Source organism: Gadus macrocephalus, chromosome 19, assembly GCF_031168955.1.
Source record: "Gadus macrocephalus chromosome 19, ASM3116895v1".
NCBI lineage: Eukaryota > Metazoa > Chordata > Actinopteri > Gadiformes > Gadidae > Gadus > Gadus macrocephalus.
The window spans coordinates 3,716,867-3,743,152 of NC_082400.1; the positions used below are offsets into that span (position 1 = coordinate 3,716,867).

At 47.8% G+C, this 26,286-nt stretch overlaps 1 protein-coding gene and 1 long non-coding RNA gene across 10 annotated transcripts in view; one reads left to right on the forward strand and one right to left on the reverse strand.

Moving 5' to 3' along the window:
• Positions 1-17,880, reverse strand: part of si:dkey-88l16.3 (low-density lipoprotein receptor-related protein 2) — a 35,328-nt gene extending 17,448 nt beyond the window's left edge. For 3 of the 9 annotated variants that reach the window (XM_060038360.1, XM_060038357.1, XM_060038366.1), the window contains exons 1-24: positions 17,809-17,880; positions 17,030-17,155; positions 16,470-16,715; positions 15,986-16,099; positions 15,539-15,658; positions 15,156-15,278; positions 11,491-11,694; positions 11,192-11,360; positions 10,801-10,969; positions 10,178-10,403; positions 9,495-9,614; positions 8,860-9,075; positions 8,321-8,632; positions 7,686-7,904; positions 7,286-7,432; positions 6,666-6,914; positions 6,277-6,525; positions 4,816-5,064; positions 4,427-4,675; positions 3,811-4,059; positions 3,408-3,656; positions 2,962-3,210; positions 2,580-2,819; positions 154-420 (exon numbers count right to left, since the gene is read on the reverse strand). In XM_060038360.1, coding sequence (XP_059894343.1) covers positions 154-420; positions 2,580-2,819; positions 2,962-3,210; positions 3,408-3,656; positions 3,811-4,059; positions 4,427-4,675; positions 4,816-5,064; positions 6,277-6,525; positions 6,666-6,914; positions 7,286-7,432; positions 7,686-7,904; positions 8,321-8,632; positions 8,860-9,075; positions 9,495-9,614; positions 10,178-10,403; positions 10,801-10,969; positions 11,192-11,360; positions 11,491-11,694; positions 15,156-15,278; positions 15,539-15,658; positions 15,986-16,099; positions 16,470-16,715; positions 17,030-17,155; positions 17,809-17,857 — 4,810 coding nt within the window. In that variant the 5' untranslated portion in view covers positions 17,858-17,880. The remainder of the gene's footprint in view (positions 1-153; positions 421-2,579; positions 2,820-2,961; positions 3,211-3,407; positions 3,657-3,810; positions 4,060-4,426; positions 4,676-4,815; positions 5,065-6,276; positions 6,526-6,665; positions 6,915-7,285; positions 7,433-7,685; positions 7,905-8,320; positions 8,633-8,859; positions 9,076-9,494; positions 9,615-10,177; positions 10,404-10,800; positions 10,970-11,191; positions 11,361-11,490; positions 11,695-15,155; positions 15,279-15,538; positions 15,659-15,985; positions 16,100-16,469; positions 16,716-17,029; positions 17,156-17,808) is intronic. The other 6 variants (XM_060038358.1, XM_060038363.1, XM_060038361.1 and 3 more) reach the window with 6 other exon arrangements.
• Positions 17,881-23,196: 5,316 nt separating this feature from the next.
• On the forward strand, positions 23,197-25,348 carry LOC132447520 (uncharacterized). The gene is made up of 3 exons (XR_009523098.1): positions 23,197-23,270; positions 23,742-23,817; positions 23,965-25,348. It is a non-coding gene; the product is annotated as an uncharacterized LOC132447520 (long non-coding RNA).
• Positions 25,349-26,286: the final 938 nt, after the last annotated feature.

A 26,286-nucleotide genomic window follows, 5' to 3' on the forward strand; every position in this document is an offset into this window, starting at 1 on the left:
CAATCCCATTATCATTTGTCCCCACACCCAAAGCCTATTAAGAACATTCACACGTTAAAAATTTAATCAATTAGGCAAAGCTTAAGGTACCCTGGACATTTGCCAAGAAACTTTTGTATTGGCCAACTAAAACACCCAAATACGTTCCCTAACCTTCTTTACAAGCCAGTTGGCATTCTTCTTCGTCAGATCCATCTCCACAGTCTGGCTCTCCGTCACACACGTGGGAGTAGAGAACACACTGCTGGCCGTCTCTACAGGCCTTGGAGCCCTTACGACACTTGAGGCTGTTGGTCGGGGGAGCCACAGCCGCTACGGTAGGACAGCCCAACTCATCCGAGCCGTCGTTGCAGTGAGCACGACTGTCACACACCGAGCTCCTGGGGACGCAGCTCCGCCGGTCCTTACACCTGAAGTCAGCTGAAATGTACAAGAGCATTTCAAAGCCTTGTGGGAATGACACTAGGAGTATGTGTGGATGAGGGCTGATTGCAGCAGCCTCCCCTGGCAGAGTCTGATTGGACTCTGGGGCTGGGTGAGGCTGCACACATTTGATCATCTTCAAAAATCGCTTACCCGGGGTCAGAACGCAGGGGCAGCAGCTCTAGCAGGGGGCCCCAGACTTCGCTTTCCCAGGCCACATTGACCAGCTCTGACGGGGTGAACCCGAGGGGTTCCTAGGCCAGTGTTGAGATATAATCTCTCCACCTAGTCCTGGGTCTTCCCAGAGGCTTCCTCCCCAGGGAGGCACCCAGTGGGCATCCTTACCAGCTGAACCACCTCAACTGACTCCTTTCTAAGCAGAGGAGCTGCGGCTCTACTCAGTTCCTCAAGGATGGCTGAGGTTCTCACACCACCTCTAAGAGAGACGCCAGCCACCCTCCTGAGAATACCTGTTTCGGCCACTTCGGCCCCCGATCTCGTTCTTTCGGTCATCCCCCAGCCATCATATCCAATGGTGGGGTTAGGAATGACGATCGACCGGCAGATCGAGAGCTTTGCCTTGTGGCTAGGCTCTCTTCTCGTCACAACAATGCGGTAAAGCGATGCAATACCGCCCCCACTGCTCCGATTCTTGGGCTCACTCCCAACAAGACAGAGGTACTTAAACACCTTCACTGTGGCCGAGGACTCATTCCCTACCCGGAATAGGCAATCCACCGGTTTGCTGCTGAGATTCATTGCCTCAGATTTAGCGGTGCTGATCCCCATCCGAGCCGCGCCATCCGTCTGCGAGCCGATCCAGTGAGTGCTGAAGGTCACAGGCCGATGATGCCCTCAGGACCAAACCATTTGCAGAAAGCAGTGATGAGATCCTCAGACCACCGAACTGCAACCCCTCCCCACGAGGAGTACGCCTCGACATCCTGTCCATGAATATCAGAAACAGGATTGGCGACAAAGCGCAGCCCTGGAGGAGGCCAACACCCACCGGGAACGAAACAGACTTGCTGCCGAGAAAGTGGACAAAGCTCTCGCTTTGGGAGTACAGAGATTGGCTGGCCCTGAGAAATGACCCCCCTCACCCCATAATGACAAAATCTCCCGGGGGACCCGGTCATACGCCTTCTCCAGATCCACAAAACTCATGTAGACCAGATGGGCATACTCCCAGACCCCATCCAGGATCCTTCCGACTGAAGAGTAGGTCCCGAGATCCACGTCACAAAATGCATTGTTCCTCTTCAAACTGAGGTTTGACGATTGGCCGAACCCTCCTTTCCAGCACCTTGGAGTAGACTTTACCAGGGAGGCTGAGTAGTGTGATACCTCTGTAATTTGCACACTCTAGTCCACCTTTTCTAACAGGGGAACCACCACCCCGGTTTGCCACTCCTTTGGCACTGTCCCAGACTCCAACGCAATGTTGAATAGGCTGGTCAACGAAGACAGCCCTGCCACACCAAGAGCTTTCAGCAATTTCTGTCTGGATCTCATCAATCCCTGGGATTTTGCCACTGTTGAGTCGTTTGGCTTCCTCAGTGGCCTCCGACAGGGAAATTGACGACCCCCCCCCCCCCCCATCAGCCCATCAGCCTCAAGCTCTGCCTCCACCATAGAGGCTTGTTAGTTGGCTTCAGGGGTTCCTCAGTGTTCAACTACCTCCTCAGTTGAGGTCAACAGAGTCCCATCCTTACTGTACACGGATTGGATGGTTCCCCGGTTCCCCCTCCTGAGGTGCCAGATGCTTTTCCAGAAACAACTCGATTCCGGCCGAAATTCCTTCTCCATGGCATCTCTGAACTTCTCCCACACCCGCTGCTTTGCCTCCGACACGGCAGAGGCTGCACCCAGCCATCAATCAATGTGCACACGTAAAACCAGCCATCACCACACACACACTCAGGGGATCTCCTACATGGCAGCCGAGCACACTTGCTATGTTCATCTACAATGTCAACATTAAACCGGATACAACACCACCACCCTGTGTGCTATGTCTGGAGGAGCCCAGAAAGGTCACCTAGGTGGAGTGTGACAGCTAACTACGTGGCGTGTACCGTAGCTTTGACCATATTCTACACTGATCAGATACAATTTCAGAAATGAACACCCCTCCGTGTGCACGGACGCAGTACCTTTATTCGCACATCTTTTCACACAGTTCCCCTCATCCGATCCATCCGGACAGTCTTTCCGGCCGTCGCAGAGCTTGGTCTGGGAGATGCAGACTTCTGATTGAGGACACTGTACTGCCGGGCTGATGCAGGAGGGAGGGGGGGGCTTTGGAAGACCAGTAACCTCTCCAGAGACCACGGTAGGGAAGGGTTTGTCTGATGAGCCCAAGGCTGGTACCAGTGGAGGAACAGAATGATTTTCTGAAACATTAAGAGGAATGGTTTAACTTAGTGATCCAACATACACTGGGGCTAGGATGTTCAGCCCAGACGGTTTTTTTCCACATGGATTGACTCAAAACAAGTTTGCTAATCCCCCCCCTTAAAATCTAAATTCACCCACCACAGCTCTCCTCGTCAGATCCATCTCCACAATCTGGCTCTCCGTCACACACGTGGGAGTAGAGAACACACTGCTGGCCGTCTCTACAGGCCTTGGAGCCCTTACGACACTTGAGGCTGTTGGTCTGGGGAGCCACAGCTGCTACGGTAGGACAGCCCAACTCATCCGAGCCGTCGTTGCAGTGAGCACGACCGTCACACACTGAGCTCCTGGGGACGCAGCTCCGCCGGTCCTTACACCTGAAGTCAGCTGAAATGTACAAGAGCATTTCAAAGCTTTGTGGGAATGACACTGGGAGTGTGTGGATGAGGGCTGATTGCAGCAGCCTCACCATTCAGAGTCTGATTGGACTCTGGGGCTGGTTGAGGCTGGTTGAGGTTGAGCGCACCAGTTTAGAAACAATTTAATTTCAGAAAAGAACACCCCTCTGGATTCACAGACAGTACCTTTATTTGAACATTTTTTCACGCAGTTCCCCTCATCCGATCCATCTGGACAGTCTTTCGGGCCGTCGCAAAGCTGGGCATGGGAGATGCAGACATCTGATTGAGGACACTGTACTGCCGGGCTGATACAGAGGGCCTTGGGGGGAAGTGGGGGCTCTGAAGGACCAGTAACCTCTCCAGAGACCACAGTAGGGAAGGGTTTGTCTGATGGGCCCACGGCTGGTACCGGTGGAGGAACAGAATACTTTTCTGAAACATTGAGAGGAGGTAGAGATTACTCAGTGATCCAACCGCCACTGGGGCTAGGATGTTCAGCCCAGACACAATTAGGTTTCTTACCAATGGATCGACTCGAAACAAGTTTGCCCCCCCCCCCCCCCCCCCCAAATATATATTCACCCACCACAGTTCTCCTCGTCAGATCCATCTCCACAGTCTGGCTCTCCGTCACACATGTGAGTGTGAGGGACACACTGTTTCCCGTCTCCACACGGTGTGGAGCCCAAGCGACACTTGAGGGTGTTGGTCGGGGGAGCCACAGCTGCTACGGTAGGACAGCCCAACTCATCCGAGCCGTCGTTGCAGTGAGCACGACCGTCACAGACTGAGCTCCTGGGGATGCAGCTCCGCCGGTCCTTACACCTGAAGTCAGCTGAAATGTACAAGAGCATTTCAAAGCTTTGTGGGAATGACACTGGGAGTGTGTGTGGACGAGGGCTGGTTAATGCAGCCTCCCCTGGCAGAGTCTGATTGGACTCTTGGGATGGGTGAGATTGCACATTGATCAAGTAGTATGCACAGGTTCAACCAGCCATCTCCACACACACTCTGGAGATCTCCTACATGGCAGCGGAGCATCCGTGCCATGTTCAACTACATTTTTAACATTAACCCGAATTTAACACCACCACTCTGCGTCCTATCGTTGGAAGAGCCCAGAAAATTCACCTAGGTGGTGTGTGACAGCATTTGCTACACTATTCAGATATAAGATCAGAAAGGGTGCACAGACACATTACCTTTATTCGCACATCTTTTCACGCAGTTCCCCTCATCCGATCCATCCGGACAGTCTTTCCGGCCGTCGCAGAGTTGAGTCTGGAAGATGCAGACGTCTGATTGAGGACACTGTACTGCCGGGCTGATACAGAGGGCCTTGAGGGGAAGTGGGGGCTCTGGAAGACCAGCAACCTCTCCAGAGACCACAGTAGGGAAGGGTTTGTCTGATGGGCCCACGGCTGGTACCAGTGGAGGAACGGAATACTTTTCTGAAACATTGAGAAAAGGTAGAGATTACTCAGTGATCCAACCGCCACTGGGGCTAGGATGTTCAGCCCAGACATAATTATGTTTTTTACTAATGAATCGACTCAAAACAAGTTTGCGTATCCCCCAAATTTTCACCCACCACAGCTCTCCTCGTCAGATCCATCTTTACAGTCTGGCTCTCCGTCACACACGTGGGAGTAGAGAACACACTGCTGGCCGTCTCTACAGGCCTTGGAGCCCTTACGACACTTGAGGCTGTTGGTCTGGGGAGCCACAGCTGCTACGGTAGGACAGCCCAACTCATCCGAGCCGTCGTTGCAGTGAGCACGACCGTCACACACTGAGCTCCTGGGGACGCAGCTCCGCCGGTCCTTACACCTGAAGTCAGCTGAAATGTACAAGAGCATTTCAAAGCTTTGTGGGAATGACACTGGGAGTGTGTGGATGAGGGCTGATTGCAGCAGCCTCACCATTCAGAGTCTGATTGGACTCTGGGGCTGGTTGAGGCTGGTTGAGGTTGAGCGCACCAGTTTAGAAACAATTTAATTTCAGAAAAGAACACCCCTCTGGATTCACAGACAGTACCTTTATTTGAGCATTTTTTCACGCAGTTCCCCTCATCCGATCCATCTGGACAGTCTTTCGGGCCGTCGCAAAGCTGGGCATGGGAGATGCAGACATCTGATTGAGGACACTGTACTGCCGGGCTGATACAGAGGGCCTTGGGGGGAAGTGGGGGCTCTGAAGGACCAGTAACCTCTCCAGAGACCACAGCAGGGAAGGGTTTGTCTGATGGGCCCACGGCTGGTACCGGTGGAGGAACAGAATACTTTTCTGAAACATTGAGAGGAGGTAGAGATTACTCAGTGATCCAACCGCCACTGGGGCTAGGATGTTCAGCCCAGACACAATTAGGTTTCTTACCAATGGATCGACTCGAAACAAGTTTGCCCCCCCCCCCCCCCCAAATATATATTCACCCACCACAGTTCTCCTCGTCAGATCCATCTCCACAGTCTGGCTCTCCGTCACACATGTGAGTGTGAGGGACACACTGTTTCCCGTCTCCACACGGTGTGGAGCCCAAGCGACACTTGAGGCTGTTGGTCGGGGGAGCCACAGCTGCTACGGTAGGACAGCCCAACTCATCCGAGCCGTCGTTGCAGTGAGCACGACCGTCACACACTGAGCTCCTGGGGATGCAGCTCCGCCGGTCCTTACACCTGAAGTCAGCTGAAATGTACAAGAGCATTTCAAAGCTTTGTGGGAATGACACTGGGAGTGTGTGTGGACGAGGGCTGGTTAATGCAGCCTCCCCTGGCAGAGTCTGATTGGACTCTTGGGATGGGTGAGGTTGCACATTGATCAAGTAGTATGCACAGGTTCAACCAGCCATCTCCACACACACTCTGGAGATCTCCTACATGGCAGCGGAGCATCCGTGCCATGTTCAACTACATTTTTAACATTAACCCGAATTTAACACCACCACTCTGCGTCCTATCGTTGGAAGAGCCCAGAAAATTCACCTAGGTGGTGTGTGACAGCATTTGCTACACTATTCAGATATAAGATCAGAAAGGGTGCACAGACACATTACCTTTATTCGCACATCTTTTCACGCAGTTCCCCTCATCCGATCCATCCGGACAGTCTTTCCGGCCGTCGCAGAGTTGAGTCTGGAAGATGCAGACGTCTGATTGAGGACACTGTACTGCCGGGCTGATACAGAGGGCCTTGAGGGGAAGTGGGGGCTCTGGAAGACCAGCAACCTCTCCAGAGACCACAGTAGGGAAGGGTTTGTCTGATGGGCCCACGGCTGGTACCAGTGGAGGAACGGAATACTTTTCTGAAACATTGAGAAAAGGTAGAGATTACTCAGTGATCCAACCGCCACTGGGGCTAGGATGTTCAGCCCAGACATAATTATGTTTTTTACTAATGAATCGACTCAAAACAAGTTTGCGTATCCCCCAAATTTTCACCCACCACAGCTCTCCTCGTCAGATCCATCTTTACAGTCTGGCTCTCCGTCACACATGTGAGAGAAGAGGACACACTCCTGGCCGTCTCTACAGGCTTTGGTGCCCTTGCGACACTTGAGGCTGTTTGTCTGGGGAGCCACAGCTGCTACGGTAGGACAGCTCAACTCATCCGAGCCGTCATTGCAGTGAGCACGACCGTCACACACTGAGCTCCTGGGGACGCAGCTCCGCCGGTCCTTGCACCTGAAGTCTCCTACAACAAGGTAAACAGTGAAACTAGTGTTTATTATAAAGTGTCACCCCAACTTGGCTGTATGTGAGGTCAGGCATCCTGCCGTACCGCAATACCTAGTTTGTCTCGTCAACTAATGAGCAACCACTCGCAGCCGACAGCTGACTACCAATGGGCAAAATCACCCAAAACAAGCCACGCCCCAGCACGACATCTTGAGACCAAATCAACCACACTTCTTTACCCCCTAGAACAGGAAGGTCATCAGTGTCAGACCTGCCAGTACATCAGCAGTCAGTTCTGGCTCAACAACATGAAGGCAGGTAGGGGTTCCACCAGGTACAGGTAATAAACCAAACACATGTCGACCATGAGAAGTTCAGATTGCTTACCTTTCTGAGGACAGCTCTTAACGCATAGGTTCTCATCAAACCCATTCGGGCAGTCTTCCTTCCCGTCGCAGAGCTGGCTTGGGGTCAGACACACCGCCGAATCAGGGCACAGAAACGATGGCTTTGGGCAGATGGGCTGGTCTGGACCTGAAGAAAACAATAGATACCGTTTGGCTGACTTGACGCCAAATCCCATTAATAACGTTGTTTTTTTTTGCATGCCAATGATTATGCTGCCACATGCCAGTGGTGGTACGCGTGCCTAGGGTGGCCGACCCCTGGTTTATGGGGATCTTTTGACATGGCTAGTTTTTCCAAATTCTTACTCCAAAGATTACTACTTGTGTTACCAAAGACCGCATGGAATAGATTTCATTACACTTTTGCTCAGCAGCCCTACCTGCCCTTATGTCCTTCAGAGCCACCATCACCCCAAACACACTGCCATCCAGGGTCACGACCTTGAGGCTACGCCCATCTCGGCGGTCCCACAGTGTTAGGGCATTATCAGAGAAGGACAGCAGGTAGGGTTCGAATGCCGCAACCACTGATCCTGTGATGTTCCATCGAGGGCCGTAGACGTGGGTCCTTTTCTGGAGCAAGCTCAGTGTTGACAAGCCTGCGACAGAACAGCAGATGGCTGTGTGAAGGGTTCAGATGACAGACTGCGGGCTGGTCAAAAGCCCTTTACTTTATAGTAAGTAAACAGTGACTTACAAGTGAGGCGGAGGACAAGCAAAGCTTATGATAAGTTGACGTACCACTTAAGAGACCATTTGAGCATGTTTAATATGCCTAGATTAATTTAAGGTGGCATTCAACTTTTCAGAAAAGCAGCATCCGAGTTTCCCAAATATCTTCGAAGTCCATCCATCAGTCAAACATCTTTCACTCCACAAAAACCTGATTGCATAATTTCAACCACCAAAGCTCAATGATTAACAAACAAACCATAATTCAATGATTTGTTTTTCATAACCAAATCAAGTCAACAGGATGCTTCATCTCGAGGGATCTGAAAGTGGCTCCACCCACCTGCAGAAGCCGTGGTCCACAGCATGGCGTTGGCCCGCAGGTCCAGGGCAATGGTCCCAGTGAAGCCCGAGCTCAGGTTCAGCAGCTCCTTGGCAGGACCCCCCTGCACCCCCATGCTCAGGAGGCGGACGCCCTCCAGCCAGTAAACCGTGCCCCGCAGCCAATCAACATACACGTCCTTGATCCCGCCCCCCTTGGTGTGGTACAGTTCCTGCGGGTAACCACCGAATGCAACAGTGATGCCGATGGTGGCCTGGTCACATGACACCCAGAAGATGACTCCAGATCGCTGGTCCAACTTGATTAAACAAACTGAGGGAATCATCGCAGGAAAGATTGTGTCAAACACTACATCAGGTGAACAGTGTAGATAACAGTCCTTCATTGAAGGAATTGGTTATGACAGTATATGAAGATACTGCATCAAAAGAATTTTAGAACACTATTCCACAATTTCAGGATACATACCACATCAATTTGGGAAGCCTTTTGGAGATCAATATGCCCCATATGGTTAAACAGTTCACCAGACGGTATACCTGGTAGCAGCGTGGGGACAGGTTGGGTCTTGCGCTGTGTGAGGCTGGTGTGCTGTATCTGGCCGCTTCTGTTGGCCCAGTAAAGCCCGTCTCGGTACCAGTCTACGTCGTAGGTGAGGATGCCCTTTGTGGTGAACAGCTGGGTCTGAATCACTTCCCCCTCCTTGAACTCCAACATGTTGATGCTCGCTGCAGTTGCATACACAAACCTTGGGTCTGTCAAAAGAAAGATGTGCAATGTTTTTCAGGCTCTAACCCAGAAATATTCTTGCTTGCAGTTCCGTAGTCCCTTGAGCCGGAGATTTTATGTATTTGCCGAATTTGACAAAAACCTTGCTGGGTACCATGAAGATGAAGTCTGTTCTAAACAGTTTGGCCCAGATTCAACGCACATTATTGAAAGTCCTTCGTTTATTTAATTTGGACTTCGTAGAAAACTCCAAATGGTAAATAAATAATGTATTTTTTGTCAAACAAAGGCTTAATTTTTAACTATTTCCTAGAATGCGTCATTTTTATTTATTCAATACAGTAAGAACCAAAAATGCCTAAATGTAGTTCATCCATAGATGCAGTCCTGATCCAATGACTATGGTGTACATTTCTGCACGTGAAAAAGTCTGGTCAATACTTGCATTCGCATCTCCTGTCTGGCATGAGTATCTTTGAGTCGGGGCAGCTGCAGGTGAAGCCCAGGGGGTTGTTCTTGGTGGGCAGGCAGAGCTGGCAGGGACTGTTTGTACACGCAGAGGAGCCTGGGTCACAAGGAAAGACACCTTCACCACTCGCTACATGATGAGCAACACCTTCACCACTCACTACATGATGGTTGAAGATAGTGGTCAATGAAGGCAGAGACTTTGCAGTCAACCGTTTTGTCCACTGAGCATTGAGACCAACTCCTTACATTTCTGTGCATCAACTTCCCCCCTCTTAATTTTATGCCAACCACTGCCTGTAACATCGATGTCCACGAGAAAATGTGCATCGCACACGTGGTAAGTAGTAGGTTAACAAGTGGTTAAAACTATGGCTACACTAATGATTAATAGTGGTTCGCTGGTGGCTACGAATCATTAGGAAATATTCATCAAAACTGTTAAAAAATATAAAATATCTTCAAGCCAATATTGCCATAGAGATTTATGCCATAGCATTCATCTTTATGGCAAGACTCTTCAGTACTACCTGTGCTCTTACCCCAGAGATGTCTGTAGGGTAAAAGCAGAGGTCATACTGAAGAGCAAAAAACCGTCAGTGCAGAGCTGTAAACTCCTGGGCCTGCCCTTGGTCGAAGCCCTTCTTTCACCCACACTACCTTGTGGTTGCTGCAGCGCGTGGACGACGGTCATGAAGGGAAGAGCGGCCCTCTGGATCAACGCCTTCACGCTGGTCGGGTTCTGATCTGCCCTCCAGAGTCCTTGGCGGTCCGTCCAATAGAAGCGGTTTCCAAACACGGCGAGCCCAGTGGCAGCCCCGGTGCTGCCCAGCAGGCCGGGGAACGAGGAACGGCCGGTGCCGTCCACCCTGACCGTCTCCACGGACTGTAGGAACACAATGGGAGCTCTTCAGAGGCTCCGTCTTCAGGCACTCATCAGGAATCGCAACATTAGTTCAAACTAGTTGCCTGTATGGTTCTCCTTCACATGGTCAAGGAACCAAGGTCTTAATGTTCATCACGTTATGCAAAAATATTCACCGATACAAGATTGAGAGAGTCATATGGTTTGATGCGATGTGGAAACATAATGAAGTATTAAACTATAGCACATCTATACAATAGTTTATGTTTAGTAAAGCCACAAAATTTAAGAAAAACAAGCATCTTTGAAAATGTAAACTTCCTTTTGGTGTGTCCAATGGTGTGACTCTGCAGCAAAAGCTGTAAGGACCGAAAAACATTTTAGGACTTGTATAAAACATTGATTCCCCAAGTCGTACGTGCTTGAAGTCGCTGATCCAGTACAGTCTCCTGGAGGCCACGTCCACCGTGAGGCTGTGAGCCCCCTGAGTGGTCAGGACGACCAGGGCTCTCCGGTCGGCACCATCCATCCAGGAGCAGTCCAGAGTCGCCCTCTCTCCCGGGCCCAGGTTGATCCAGAACATCAGGCTGTAGACACAGATGGCCAATAGTGACCACGTCATACTTTGTTCAGGATGATTGTTGCCTAGGTCACTAATAGTCACACATTGTGTTGACTAATTGTGCTTCATGTATGCGTGCATCATCATTTCCTTATTGTATGCTTTCTTTTTCATCACCAACCAAAATGGATGCTGAAGGAATTAGAAGAGGTCAGCCAAAGCCAAAGTACCAGCAAGCATGAGTTACCTTTCCGTGGGTAAAACCACCATCTCGGATGGACTGATGCTTTTGCTCAGTAGCGTTGTGAAGCCCTTCCCATCAGCAGAACCCATGTAGATCGATTGAGTCTTCCGATTGGTCCAATACAAATCTCCATTCAACCAATCACAAGCCAAAGATATGATCCCTGGCAGCCCTGTTGATGGAAGACAGATTGAACGCATCATCTGCATTAGAAACACCATGATCAGGTCTTCATCATTAATCCTGTAGTACACATGCTACCACTCACAAGTCATTATAATGAACAAAGCGGACCAACCCACCAGTGTACACAGTGTGGTTCTTCCTCCCGTCAGTCTTGAAGATCGAGCCCTGGCCCTCTGCCCAGTAGTACCACCCCCTGACCAGGTCAAAGGTCACGGCAAGAGGCTCAGAGTCCGCTGTCCAGAGCGTTTTAAAAGCCTGGCCTTTGATACCAACGAGGCCCAGGGATCGTTTCTGGACAGACAGCAGTCTTGGGGCGCCACCTGGAGGAGGTACACAAGGTGACAGTGAGACAGTGTCGCCACCTAGAGGAGGTAGACAAGGTGACAGTGAGACAGTGGCGCCACCTGGAGGAGGTACACAAGGTGACAGTGAGAGAGTGGCGCCACCTGGAAGCGGCACACAAGGTGACATTGAGACAGTAGCTGGTGTCTTCACCTGCCAGACAGAAGAGACCGGGTTCAAGCCCCGATTTCTACAGTCTACCTGTAGGCTTCCCAATACCTACCTGCTCCTAATGACATTAGGATTCATTGTCAACTAATCTGAAATGTTCCTCAATGATCTCAGGGCAAGTAGTTAAAGGTCCCATGACATGCTATTTTATGTATTCTTTAATATAGGTATTAGTGGGCAACTAACACAGTATTCAAAGACGTTCCCTAAATTCAGCCGTGGTGCAGAGTTACAGCCACTCCGAGCCAGTCGCACATTGAGCTTTCCCCAAATGCGCTGTTTCGGTGGGCGTGTCAAGGAGGAGGGTGGGGGTGTGACCCTGAGCAGCTTGCAGCCACCATGCGCTCTGTTTACAGTGGATGTATCGCAATGGCGAGCCGCACACAGCCTTTAGCCGTGTTCTGTAAATATTCTAGAACACACGGGAGTCCTGGAGCTCTATATCTAAATATGATCATATAGCCTACACAGATATCTATATCATATAATATATATTATCACGGCCAAAAGCTGTGTGAGCCGATATTATGAATCTCAAACGACCGCGTTGGGTTCTCCGACGTTCCTGGTTCTTCAACGTCCACATCAATGTGAATACACACACTGTAACGCAAGTGTTTCTTGTCGGTTCTTTGACGTGTCTTGTATTTCCACAACGAGACTGTCGTGGGGGTTATCTGAGCCATGGTTGAGAAGGAATTGGGGGAAAGGAACTTTGATTTGACTCGCTGAAGTAGCCTACATGAACTGCGACATGCCGCCGGTTGCCGCGAGGCACTGTCACGTTAAAATTGTACCGGGGGCGAAAATTGTACCGGCCTACGTCATCGTTTGTTTACATCCTGACAACCTGACAACCTGCCCTGCAACAGACGACGCGATGCAGAAAACATGTTTCCAAACGACGAAATAACATAATACAGATAGCGGATCGCCATCTGAATTATGATATATAGCGATAACACTTGGGGGAAAGGAACTTTGATTTGACTCGCTGAAGTAGGCCTACATGAACTGCGACATGCCGCCGGTTGCCGCGAGGCACCATGGCCCGGCAGCGGGCAGCCGGCAGCAGGCAGCGCGCGGTTCAGTCGACTTCAGGTTGATGTGAAAGTGGAAGAACCAGAGACGTCGCAGAACCCGACAAAGTCGTTTGTGATTCATAATATCGTCTGGAGGCGCACACAATATGTTATATGATATAGATATCTATGTATATGATATTATTTAGATATAGAGCTCCAGGACTGTAACGCAAGTGTTGTACACTTCCTTGTTATTTGGATAACCGTTCTGCTGTTGGTGTGACGTCGGACTCTCGTATCTGGTATTTCTACAACGAGACTCGTATTGGGGGTTATCTCAGCCAAGGTTGAGAATGAATTGGGGGAAGGAACTTTGGCTTTGACTCCCTCAAGAACATGAACCACGACAAGGAGGAGAAAGGGATCTTTGCCGGGCAGCGCTTATGCACCTCCGCCTCCGGCGGTGGTCCCTCAGCGGGGCTCAAGCGGGAGACATTCGCCGCCAACAATCCCTTTCTCCTCCATGTCGTGGTTCATGTTCTTGAGGGAGTCAAAGTCAAAGTTCCTTCCCCCCAATTCATTCTCAACCTTGGCTGAGATAACCCCCAATACGAGTCTCGTTGTAGAAATACCAGACGTGTTATGCGCCATCACACCAACAGCAGAACGGTTATCCAAATAACAAGGAAGTGTACAACACTTGCGTTACAGTCCTGGAGCTCTATATCTAAATAATATCATATAATACATAGATATCTATATCATATAACATATTGTGTGCGCCTCCAGACGATATTATGAATCACAAATGACTTTGTCGGGTTCTGCGACGTCTCTGGTTCTACCACATCAACCTGAAGTCGACTGAACCGCGCGCTGCCTGCGGCCGGCTGCCCGCTGCCGGGCGATGGTGCCTCGCGGCAACCGGCGGCATGTCGCAGTTCATGTACTTCAGCGAGTCAAACCAAAGTTCCTTTCCCCCAATTCCTTCTCAACCATGGCTAGATAACCCCCACGACAGTCTCGTTGTGGAAATACAAGACACGTCAAAGAACCGACAAGAAACACTTGCGTTACAGTGTGTGTATTCACACACACACACACACACGTGGCGCTCGCACGGTCGAGTCTCATTGGCGGGCCAACGTCTCTGGGCGGGCCAGGCAGAGTAAGGGGAGGAGCTGAGATTCCTCATGACGTCATGAGCACAGATTTCCAAATCAGCGCGCTTGAGCCTCCGTTTTTTCAATGGCGAGCAGAACAGCTAGTGCTCGTTTCACACCAAACGCAAGTTTTAGCCACTGGGGGACCATAGGCAGGCTAGGGGAACTCATATTTATGTTAGAAAACCTCATAAATTGAGATTTTCATGTCATGGGACCTTTAAGAGAACAGGGCTTTGACAGACTAATCACAGGAGGGGATAATGGATAAGGATCAGGTTGACTTTGAAAAGTGTACTTAAAATTACTCCGGGGAGACAATTTAGAGATCCCCTTTGATCAGATTCTATACAACTCAAAGAATACTAATTTTATTTGATAAATTCTTTATTTTAATAACATCTGATCAAAAGTGTTGAGAGGATATATACCCTTCAGAAGGCCCATTGGTTTGTGTTGGAACGTGAAGAAGTAAATGAAAAATTAGAATGCTGCTGACTGCAGTTGATGGGAAGGAAAATGCTATGCAGCACTGTGATTGGTGGGCCCGCTATAATTTCACAGAGGTCGAGTAATAGTAATTCAATGACTCATTTCAAATGAAAGTCAAAGTGACTTATCATAGTTTCCCTCTGAATGGGTGGGTTTTGTTATCACTAACTTTACGTCAAGTTCCACCCGCTGTGGGGGACACAAATCCAATATACCGGCTCGCTAGCTTATGGTCACGACTTTGTTTACTTCACGATGGCAGCCGCTGCGAGTAACCTAACCGCTACTGAGGTTCGGTTCCTGATTTGTCATCTACTCCGTTTTCAGGGGTTAACTTTTGACAAAAAGTTAACAGGAAGACCAACACAAGAGCTAAAATGAAAACCCGGGGCGGGCAAGATTTAAGAGTCACGGTTCGCTACTACCATATGTCGGATCAATTCGTAATCTGCACACAAGTCTTCTGTGCAGGTTACATATTGATCGGACATGGTTTGAAAACCAATGCCTATTCCAAAATGCAGTAAAATAAGGCTCCATGGTTACAAGATACACAGGGTCTTCATGAGCAGCGGAGGCGGACCTCACCTGAGGCCAGACATACAGACTGGTCCAGGACGAACCCCTCCCGGCAGTGGCAGTAGAAGGAGCCCACAGTGTTGGTGCAGTATTGAGTGCAGGGGGGAAAGGGCTTGCTGCACTCATCCACATCTGGAAAAGCCAACCAGCCCGATTAGGAACACAATACAATCCCTCAATAGTTCCATCGGCTTTTCAGTTGCTTTACGGACGTTTATGCTCAACTTTTCAGGACACCACTTTGGGGCTCCCGACATTCGCATCGGGGGCCAAAACCGATTTATATGAGGCAAAGGTTTAAAAGTGGTCTCAAACATCCTGCCTGAGACAAGCAGCCAGGGGGCTCATCCCATACCGTGGGTCACATGCTGTGTTAGCAGCAGGTTGCTTACCCTCACACATCACTCCGTTGACCGACAGTTTGAGTCCAGGGGGGCAACTGCAGCGGACCCCGCCCGGTTCATCCGTGCAGTCATGGCTACAGCCCCCGTGAGCCCCAGAGCACGTGTGACCTAACATGAACAGAATAAAACTTCAAAAGGTCACTGGTACGACGGAACACTGCACCTCTGACATGAGCCATTTGATCCATTGTGCAGTGTGAGCCAGCTGCTTCTGCTGAGACAAGTGTTCAGTGGGTTAATCACGTAGAGGCTGGGCAATTTACTCATAGATGAACCATTAGTTCACAGAAGTTAATGCAGTAATAAGCATTATATACCACTAGCATAGATCTAGTGGTCGGCTTAGCTCAGCAGGAAGAGCAGGTGGACTTGAACCGTAAAGTTGCTGTTCGATCCCTTAGGACTGCTGATTATGTGGCAGAGGTTCAGTCTTACCGCAGCTCAGGGGTTCATCGCTTCCGTCTGAACAGTGGCGGATTCCATCACACCGCTGCTCCGGAGACACACAGAGCCCCTCGGGACAACGCAACCAGCCCGCCTTACACAGCCCTGCAACACAACGCCTTCCATCACACATCTCACCCCGGTCAGGGCCCTCACAACTCACCCCCCCGGTCAGGGTCCCCACACACACAGCAGCCCCCTGTCAGGGTCCTCTCACCTCACACACCTGGTCAGGGTGCACACGCCTCACACTCCCCTTGTCAGGGTCCCCACAGACCTCACCCCCAGGTCGATACACCTCAGTCAGGGTCCACACACCTCACAAGTAATTTTATCATCCATTCCCCTCTCCTATACGTCAGAAGATTGGTTTAATTGCTGGGTTGTTGGTCTGGTCTCTTGAAAAAGGATTACATTCTCAATGGAGACTTTCCTGGTAGAATGCAGGGGACCAGTACACCAGTAGTTTGCTCACCACAGTCCTGTTCGTCCGAGCGGTCCAGACAGTCATCGTTGCCGTCACAGCGCGCCTCCCTCGGGACACACATGGCGTTGTGACACAGCCAGTCTGCCTCCAAACAGCCGCCACTCGTCACACAGTCCTCCTCGTCCGAGCCGGTGGGGCATTGGCGCACGCCGTCGCATCTGCCCGACTCGTTCACACACCCCACAGAATCCACACACTCAAACTGCCCCGCGGGACACGGGCTGGAGGGGGGCCCTGGACGTGGAGAGCAGTAAAATGGAAGTTCTGAGCAACATTAGAGTTTAGAGCAGGCTTAGAGATGAGGAGCAGGAGAGTTGAGAGCAGGTTTAGAGTGGAGCAGCAGTAGAGTTTAGAGCAGGCTTAATGTTGAGTAGCAGTAGAGTTTAGAGCAGGTTAAGAGTTTAGTAGCAGGAGAGTTCAGAGCAGGCTTAGTGTAGAGCAGCAGTTAAGTTTAGAGCAGGGTTATTGTTGAGCAGCAATAGAGGTAGCAGCAGGTTTAGAGTTGAGCAGCATAAGGCTGCTAAACTCTAGCTGAAGAGTATTCATACTTTGGCACTCAGTCTCATCCGAGCCATCGAGACAGTCTCCATCCGCGTCACACCTCCATTCTGCAGAGATACAGTTACCGTCGTCACATTCCCACTGGCCTTGGGGGCAGGCTCGACGCTGTCCTGCTACACACAAACACACTTCAACATTTAATCATTAGTAAAAAAAAGTTTTGATTATTGAAAAGTCCATATAGTTTTAGTTAGAAGCCCATTAGTTGATACAGATACGAAAACTTTGCATTACAATGGGCATTCAAAATATAGTGGGCTTGGATTATGTACAAATGCATGTAGGCCTACAAATACTCAAACTGGATTACAATTTACTGTATTGGTCGCTCATGTGGGAGGAAAAAAAGCAGATGCAACAGCAAGAAACAATTAAGTTGTTGGGTTGTATCTTAAGAAATTCAGGGGGGGGGGGGCGCGCTGAGCGACGGTCATGACTGGCGGCGATGCATTGCCATCGCTCCCGACTTCCGGTCTCGTACATCTATAAATCGTGTACGAGAATAAATAAGGATCTCTAAGAAATATTTGACAAAACAATTTATATATCCGTCAAAATATCCGTCCATCACAAGTCCCGCCCTCTCCCTTTCTTGTCAATAACGTTTATTTGGCGTATCCTCTTCAGACATCCCGTCGTGAGAGTAGAACGAAACGTCAGAGTGATACAGAGAGACGGCGGCCAGCTCAGTTTCACAAGCCCAACTACGTTACATTAATTGGACGCATTGAATGAAGTGAAGGGATTTAAAGTTCCAGGTAAATACCTCTCAGCCCGGCGATAAACACCAACCAAAGCACGTGGAGGAAGTCCATTGTGCGACATGGGGCTCACCTGTAGCCAGGTGCTTTATCACATCGGACCAGCTGCAGCTCATCAGCTCATGATTAACCGCCACTCTTCAGCTGAGCCTCCACCTTTTGATTTTTGGACAGGAAAAATATATAATAAACTACTGTCATCCTTTATATTACTTTATTTAAAGTTGAACATGACTTTCTGTGAATTACGCATCGGGGGTCTATGCGTGCTGCCCTCTGCTGGCGTAAACCAGTAACTACATCAAGACCAAGGTTTGGATAAAGGGTACCACACAGCCCAGTGGATACAACCAGAGTGATAGATAACAGAGTGGCGACACTTCCATTGGACTCCGTTGTAGCGTTTTTTGCCGCCTACTTCCGGGGTATGGAACCTCGCATAGTTCCAAAACATCCATTTACGGCGTAGGAAATCATTCATTTCCATTGCTGGCCGTCGAGTAACTGCTGAGGTAAGTGCATTAATAGCTACCTCTTTTGAATTGTCAACTGTCTATATTGTATCAGAGAACCTTTATGATGCATATACTGATATTTATTTGTATATGCACAGCGTAATTATGTATATTTTTTATCTTGGTAGACGACAGATTGCCTGCTGCTAGTTTGTTAGCTCGACTTCGCCATCTGTGACGAAGCTGAAGTTGGCAGCCGATTCGCAGCACCCGATTCGGCAGTTAAGGAAAAGTTAAGCGGCATGGAGCGACTGATTCTCCGTTGTTTAACCTCCTAAATCGCCGCGGTAAAGCCACATTAATTAGTTTAGATTATCTAAGAGAGTCTAAACATTCTTTAAAAACAGTTTACAATTTATGTAACCTTTATTCAGTTTGTTAAAAAAAAAGAGGGGAGATTCCACTGCTTTTTTTTGCACCTGGAACACATTAGAACTGGTCCTGATTGAAAACCACTACACCTCGACTCTTCAAATCTGGACTAGATTATCACAGTGAGGATATACATTATGGAAAACATAGTTTCAGATTTGTGACATTTTTACCCTATTTGTGAAAATGCAATAAAGGCACATGTCAACGATTTTTGGGGGTCCAGACCGCATTAGAACTGATCCTGATTGAAAACCACTGCACCTAGACTCTTCAAATCTGGACTAAATTATCACAGTAAGCCTATAGATTATAGTAAACATAGTTTCAGATTTGTGAAACCTTTATTCTATTTGTGAAAATGCAATAAAGGCACATGTCAACGCTTTTTGGGGGTCCAGACCGCATTAGAACTGGTCCTGATTGAAAAAGACTACACTAGACTCTTCAAATCTGGACTAGATTATCACAGTGAGGCTATACATTATAGAAAACATAGTTTCAGATTTGTTTCAGACTTTTACCCTATTATAATTAAACCATGTTTAATTATACACTACCCTTAACAACAATTTTTCCACACAAAAAATATAAGCCATAATGACGAGCTTTCAAATGTTATTACAGTCAGTAGTGTCATTCTTTTTTTTCACACTAAGCTTCTGTCCACAGGCTATTCAAGGTCTTCTGATTATTTTCACTTTCCTGCAGGTGGTGGCTGCTGCTGCTGCTGATGGTGTATGCGGCTGATGGTGTATGCGGCTTATGGTGGATGCTGCTGATGGCGGTGGCTGCTGCTGGTGGCTTGAGCTGGCTGGTGCCGGCAAACACTGCTGCTGCAGGGCGCTGCTGCTTGAGGCGATGGCTGCTTGAGCTGGCTGGTGGTGGCGAAGGATGTCGACTTCTGAAGGATGTCGCCTTCTGCGGCTAGTGGTGGCGGCTTGTGCTGGCGACGGCTGTTGGTGCTGGCGACTGCTGGTTGCTGGTGGTGGTGGTGGCGGCGGCGGCGGCGGCGACTGCTGTGATTGTTGTCCTTCCTTTCGACCTGATGCACTTTGCTATCCTTAACATCAGCCTGATGTATGTGGAGTATTTTCTTTGTTTATTAATAACTTAAATATTCCTCCCTGTTCCTTCACTTTGTTCTTGTTTTACAAGTTAGATATACACGCACACCTGTTTACACATTTGTTGTTCCTGTTCCACACATGACTAACATTGTTTTATTTATTGATACCCCCTGGCTCTACTTTGCTGTTCTTGTTCACTTACTGTATGTTTGCTTCGTTGTTCTTAGTCCTTGTTCCCACTTGTTTTTGGTTCCACAAACCTCAGCCTGATGTATGTGGAGAGGATTTTTTTCTAAACACTCAGCATCTCAAACACTGGGTCCAGCTTTGCATGGTGCATCCTCCTTTGCAGTGTGTCGATGTTAGGCAGTGGAATCTGCATTTGCTGGAGGGTTTTAGATTGTAGGGTGCCAGCATGGAACAGGCAAACCTGCCTAGTGTGAGTGCGCCCTAAGGGCGCACTCACACTAGCAAGTTTGCTCCTTCATGCATACGTCGTAATACGATAAATACGTCATCCCCAAGCGTGGTGTCCAGCTGCGACTGAATGCTATCGTCGGCCCAAATTTCAAGTAATCACTCGACTTCACTATCGCACCAACGTAAACCCACTCGTGAACCGCTTGCCGCCATTGTTTAAAATGATTTTTGTGGGGAAGAAGGGCATGGACCTATAAAGAAAGAAGGGTTGCGCAAGGACTACGTCATCCAGCTCACGTTGCATATCCGCGTGTCATCTCATTAGCATCTGTACTTTGGCCACGGCACACCTCTCCCAAGTGTGCCGTGGCCAAGGGGCTGTTCCGTGCTGGAATACGGATGGCGTGGTCACATTAGCCAAACGTTCTAGACTTTAGTATGCAAATGACCTCGGGCACGGGGCCGCGGCCCTAGTGTGAGTGGCCCCTTATAACCAGTGATCCATTTTACTTGTATTGCTTTTTTAATTGTCTCCTTTCCTCACCGTATTCCTCTCTTGTTAACACTTGTATATACAATATTCATCCCTGTTCCTTCACTTTGTTCTTGTTTTTCAAGTTGGATACACACGCACACATTCTTTTTGTCTCACCCATTGTTTAATAAAAAAAATACTATTTCATTCATCCAACATTCATTTGTTATTCTTTAATATACGTGATACTTTGTGTATGGCTTAGTCTTAAAAGTATCATGGTTGTGTGGTCAGCTCCTGCCTCATCATAAGAAGTTGCCTGGAAACTAAATGCTAAATGGACTGTTGCTACTCTGCTTTCTCAATCGCTCTCTGACCACGGGTAAGTGAATCGGAATTACAAGCAAAATCAAGAAAATCCAATAGTCCAGTTGCGCAAAAATTAACATCTTGAATCGTCTTTGATTTCAGAACATGTAAACGCATCTAAGTAGCTTGCAGTTGTCACCCTACCACTCCAAATGTAAAACTGACATCTACAAATATGCAACAATAGTCAGAAAAGTACTTGGGGAATGTGTTTTTTAATTTATATTTACCATTCAATATTGCAATCGCTGCTGTCAGTCCCATTGAAGAACACGGCAGCGCCGCGTGTTTTCGAACTATACAGGCTTATACATGAACCACGTGACCACCCTGCCAGCGAGATCAGAGAGGGTCGCAACTCTACTCTCTGGCTCTGGATACAACCAACGTATGATCTGCTTGGTAGCCTTCTGTTGTATGATATGTAAGGATTTCTATTGGATTATATCTGCGTTACTAGGCTGAATAAAAATATTGAATTTAAGGCATATATCTCACAATAATATTGCATATAGGCATACTGAAATGTAAGTAATTCCCTCTCAATCATTGGGTATGAGGAACCGAGAAAGGAATTTTATATTATTTGTATTATTAGTATTATTATTATTATATCATCATATCAGTAAACGCCACAACCGACTTGCTGCGTGTCCCTGTGTGAGCGCCTCCCACCGACCCCCTAATCAGCCCCCAATCAGACAGCCAGCACAGTGGAGCCGCCGGCTAACGATCACTATAGTATCTGAGAGGCAACGGCACCATGGCGCCTCGGGCACGGCCGTGTATTTTCCTGACTTGTGAGTAGTGATCTGTTTAATATTGGATGATTAGTTTGGGGAATCAAAGTTGTGACCGTCCTACTGCTGAAAAGGGTTAAATGTGGTGGTTGAAGTTGAGCGTAGAATCTATTGGACAGCTTCTGTCACCGCCGGTTGTTTCATTATCACCCCTGAAGTATGTTTAGACAGTAGCCTAAGTTTTCGGATCTGATAATATTTTTACAAGTGAAACACTTGTATACTATTTTAAAATATGTTTAACTTTCACCCCGTAAACATTTTGGAAGGGCAATGGGATCTGAACTAAGTTTAGAACACGGTGTGTGTGTGTATGTATATGTGTGTGTGTGTGTGTGTGTGTGTGTGTGTGTGTGTGTGTGTGTGTGTGTGTGTGTGTGTGTGTGTGTGCGTGCGTGCGTGCGTGTGTGCGCGCGCGTGTGTGCGCTTGCGCGCGAATGTGCGTCTCACTAACTATTTGTCACTTTGGACTGTGTTGTAAAGTTACTCCTTAACAAAGGAATCCATTTCCTTAATGAACTGCAGGTCTGCTGTTCATTGTGGGCACTACCCAACAGAGCGCAACCGTTCCTCCATTACCTACATCCTCCTCATCTCCCTCCACCCTATCAACACCTCCACCCTCCTCCACCTTATCCACCCCTCCGTCCCGGACCACGACCGAGGCAGCCCCAGTACACTCCACAGAGAACTTGAAAACCAGCATCACCTCTTCTACTGACGGGACGACCCCGTCCGCTGTCGTGACAACTAGCTCGTCTGCTGCCATAACAACCAGCACAGAATCCACCGTGACAACCAACTCACCTGCTGCCGTAACAACCAGCACAGAATCCGCAGTGACAACTACCTCATCTGCTGTCATAACAACCAGTACAGATGCTGCCGTGACAACCAGGACAGATGCTGCCATAACCAGTACAGATGCTGCCATAACAAACAGTACAGATGCTGCCGTGACAACCAGTACAGATGCTGCCTTGACAACCAGTACAGATGCTGCCGTGACAAACGTTACAGATGCTGCCATAACAAACAGTACAGATGCTGCCGTGACAACCAGTACAGATGCTGCCTTGACAACCAGTACAGATGCTGCCGTGACAAACGGTACAGATACTGCCATAACAAACAGTACAGAGGCTGCCTTGACAACCAGTACAGATGCTGCCTTGACAACCAGTACAGATGCTGCCTTGACAACCAGTACAGATGCTGCCTTGACAACCAGTACAGATGCTGCCATGACAACCAGCACAGATGCAAGAACCTCCTCATCGATCACATCTCCCTCTACTACCTCTACTACCACGACTACAACTAGGACTCCTCCTCCTACTACTACAACTACTACTACTACTAGCAGAACCATACCAACCAGCACCTCAAAACAAAATACCACAGTAATCCAGGGGGAGACCGACCACTCCAAGGCTCTTAGCCCAGGTCTGAGAGGTTAAATATTATTATGCTAGAGATGGTTAAATGCACTGTTGCTAGAGATAGGGGTTTGGATAGAGGAGGAAGGGGTTACATGAGGGGTAGAGTCAGTTAAGAGGTAGGGTAGAGTCCGGTAAGAGGTAACAGTCAGGTAAGTGGTTGCTAGAGCCAGGTAAGGGGTAGGGGTAAGATAAGGGGTTGCTAGAGCCAGGTAAGGGGTAGGGGTAAGATAAGGGGTTGCTAGAGCCAGGTAAGGGGTAGGGGTAAGATAAGGGGTTGCTAGAGCCAGGTAAGGGTTAGAGGTAAGATAAGGGGTTGTTAAAGCCAGGTTAGGGGTAGGGGATTAGGTTAGGATTATGGGTTGAATGTAGGTGTTTTTATCATATTGTCATCGCATGTGACCTAGACACAGCATCTAGTGCTCACGTGAATCTGTGTTGTTTTGTAATTTCATTATATGCACTGTCTGTCTTTCAGGGAGTGTTGCTGTTATCGTATCAGTCTTCATTCTGATTGTCATCATTATTTTTGGAGGAGCATACCGACACAAAATGTGAGTTGAAATCAGAATTTCCATTGAATCAGAAGTCATCATAAACATCAGGGTCATGTTTCATTCCATTACGTCATAACACGGTCAACAATAGGGAGATATTATTTATCCTCAATAACATCTGCTCTCTCTCCTACTCCTATCCAGGCGTTCAAACTACGGCCGCTTATTAAACGACGACTACGGCTCTTTAGGGACCTTCCACAACCCCATGTACGACCCCTGACCTTTCACCGATCCCTCCAACGTACCAGCCCCCTGCCCCACATCCCCAGACCCCTCAGGACGCCACGCAGAGGAAACCCTGGAGGGCCGTGTGAAATTGCTGTTGAGAAAGCCACAGGACGATGACCCAAACATTACAAATTAATCTGCAGGGACCGGGTTGTCTGTGGTTGCACGCAATGTCACCGTCCATATATGGCAAGTACCCAGTCACATTCTGGTTTCTGACCCGCCAGTCTGGTTAGTTCTGGCCAGGGCCGTTTTTAAAGAATGGTCTCTAATCTCAAATCTCTCTGAATGTTTATGGATCTTTAGGAGTTACCTTGCCTTTTCTGTGCCAGAGTTTAACTACTTAAAGAAAAGGAAGAGAATAATTTTTGTAGGTTAGAGTATTCCAAACAAACAAAATTGTATTTATGTGTGTGAGCTTGTGTGATAGCCTATGCGTGATTGTCCATACGTTTTTTTCTGGTTGAAGAAAAGAGAACCTGAAACAGAACAACAGTAGCCCCCTCGTAGCAGTCTGGTATTTTAGGTTCTCTTCTGTTCCACGGAGGGCTTTGCTTTTAGTATTTAATGTATTCAGTAACCAACAATAACCAATGTTAAATAAGGGTTTACTTCATTGAGCTCAGTCATCTTTTTAACTAGTCCTACGTGATTGGACATCATAAACTTACTACTGCGGTTGATAAATATGGATCCTTGGTGTGTAAACCTGATGGAACTAAGGGAAGGTTCATCACATCTTAATTAAAGCTCATCTGTGGTGAGGTGACTCATCCCAATTGCTCTTGTGCAATAAAGTCATGTAGTCCTGGGAGAAGCAGTTCACTGGGTGGTTCACAGGTGATTAAATGTGTTCATGTGTGCGTTTACTGGTTCTGGTATAGAAACACGCACCCCTCTCTTCCATACATATAGTGCCAAAACCCTCTGTGACATCAGCTATATGGAACTATATATATTACACTGCTTTTATTAACTATACACAGCTTCTGTCTCTCCCATACTAATGTATACACACACACCTTCCGTCTCACACCCTCACAGACACACAGCAGCATTTTAGTGATCACCTTGTTTTCATGTTCTCTTATTAAGCAATCTCACCTGAGAGGGAGTGCTGCTGAACATCAGCACGGCTGGGACTGAAGATAATCACAGCCGTGCAGACGTTATGTAAAGCAGCACGACCTACGGTGTGATACTGCTTTTATACCACAGTTCTTCAGATGTGATTTGTTTGTTTAAATGTATTTGAAAATTTATTTGCCTCTGACAACATAAACTGTACCACAATTGGACTTGCCTTGTCATGTTTGTTGTCAAATTATCCTGAATACTAGCTTGATTCGTTGTGTAGGACTACACGGTTGGTCCAGCTAGGTTGCATGATGTACATTTATCTTAATGTATACATTTGTTGGGCAGACCGTGAAATGAGAGTCTGTCCACAGTTGCTTTGCTGGCATGTGTGATTGCAATAAGTTATCAGCTTGACCAGACAGTGCGTTGCTCCATAGTTTTTAACACCTGAACAGAATGTATTGTTGGGGATGTCTGCTCAGTGTGCTATTAGACGCTATATCAGCACTGATGGAATGCCTCTTGTCTAATCAAATGACAGTGACGCTTTATATTAAGGTCCTTGTACTAAGCCTTAGTTAATATGTAATAAGACCTTATTATATGCTTATTAACATTAATTTGTGGTAATAAGACTATCAATGTGTTAATAATAACATAATAAACATGTTTATTGTGAGATTATAAGATTTTTATATGCACTTATTTCGATGATTCTTATAGTTCTTAAACGCGTTACAAACCCATTTGAGTCTTACTAACTTACCTATTATGTCATTTATAAACCTTTACTAAGCATTCTTTATGCTTATCAAGGTTAACAAGTCCTTTACTAAACTGTTAATTATGCATTTTGCAGGTACGGGATCTAAAGCGGGAACCTGCTTATCAAGGTTGATAAGTCCTTTATTAAACTGCTAATTATGCATTTTGCAGGCACGGGATCTAAAGCAGGAACAATGCTTATGGTTAATGGCTAATAAGTCCTCTAATATACACTTTATAACAGTTAGTGAGTAGTACTATATGTTATCAAGATTGATGGGTCAAATAGAAAATACTTATACCGTAAATACAATGGCGGTGAAGCACATCTTTTGAAAATATCAATTTTCATTTTAAAAACCTCAGAACGTATTCTTGAACATCAAGATT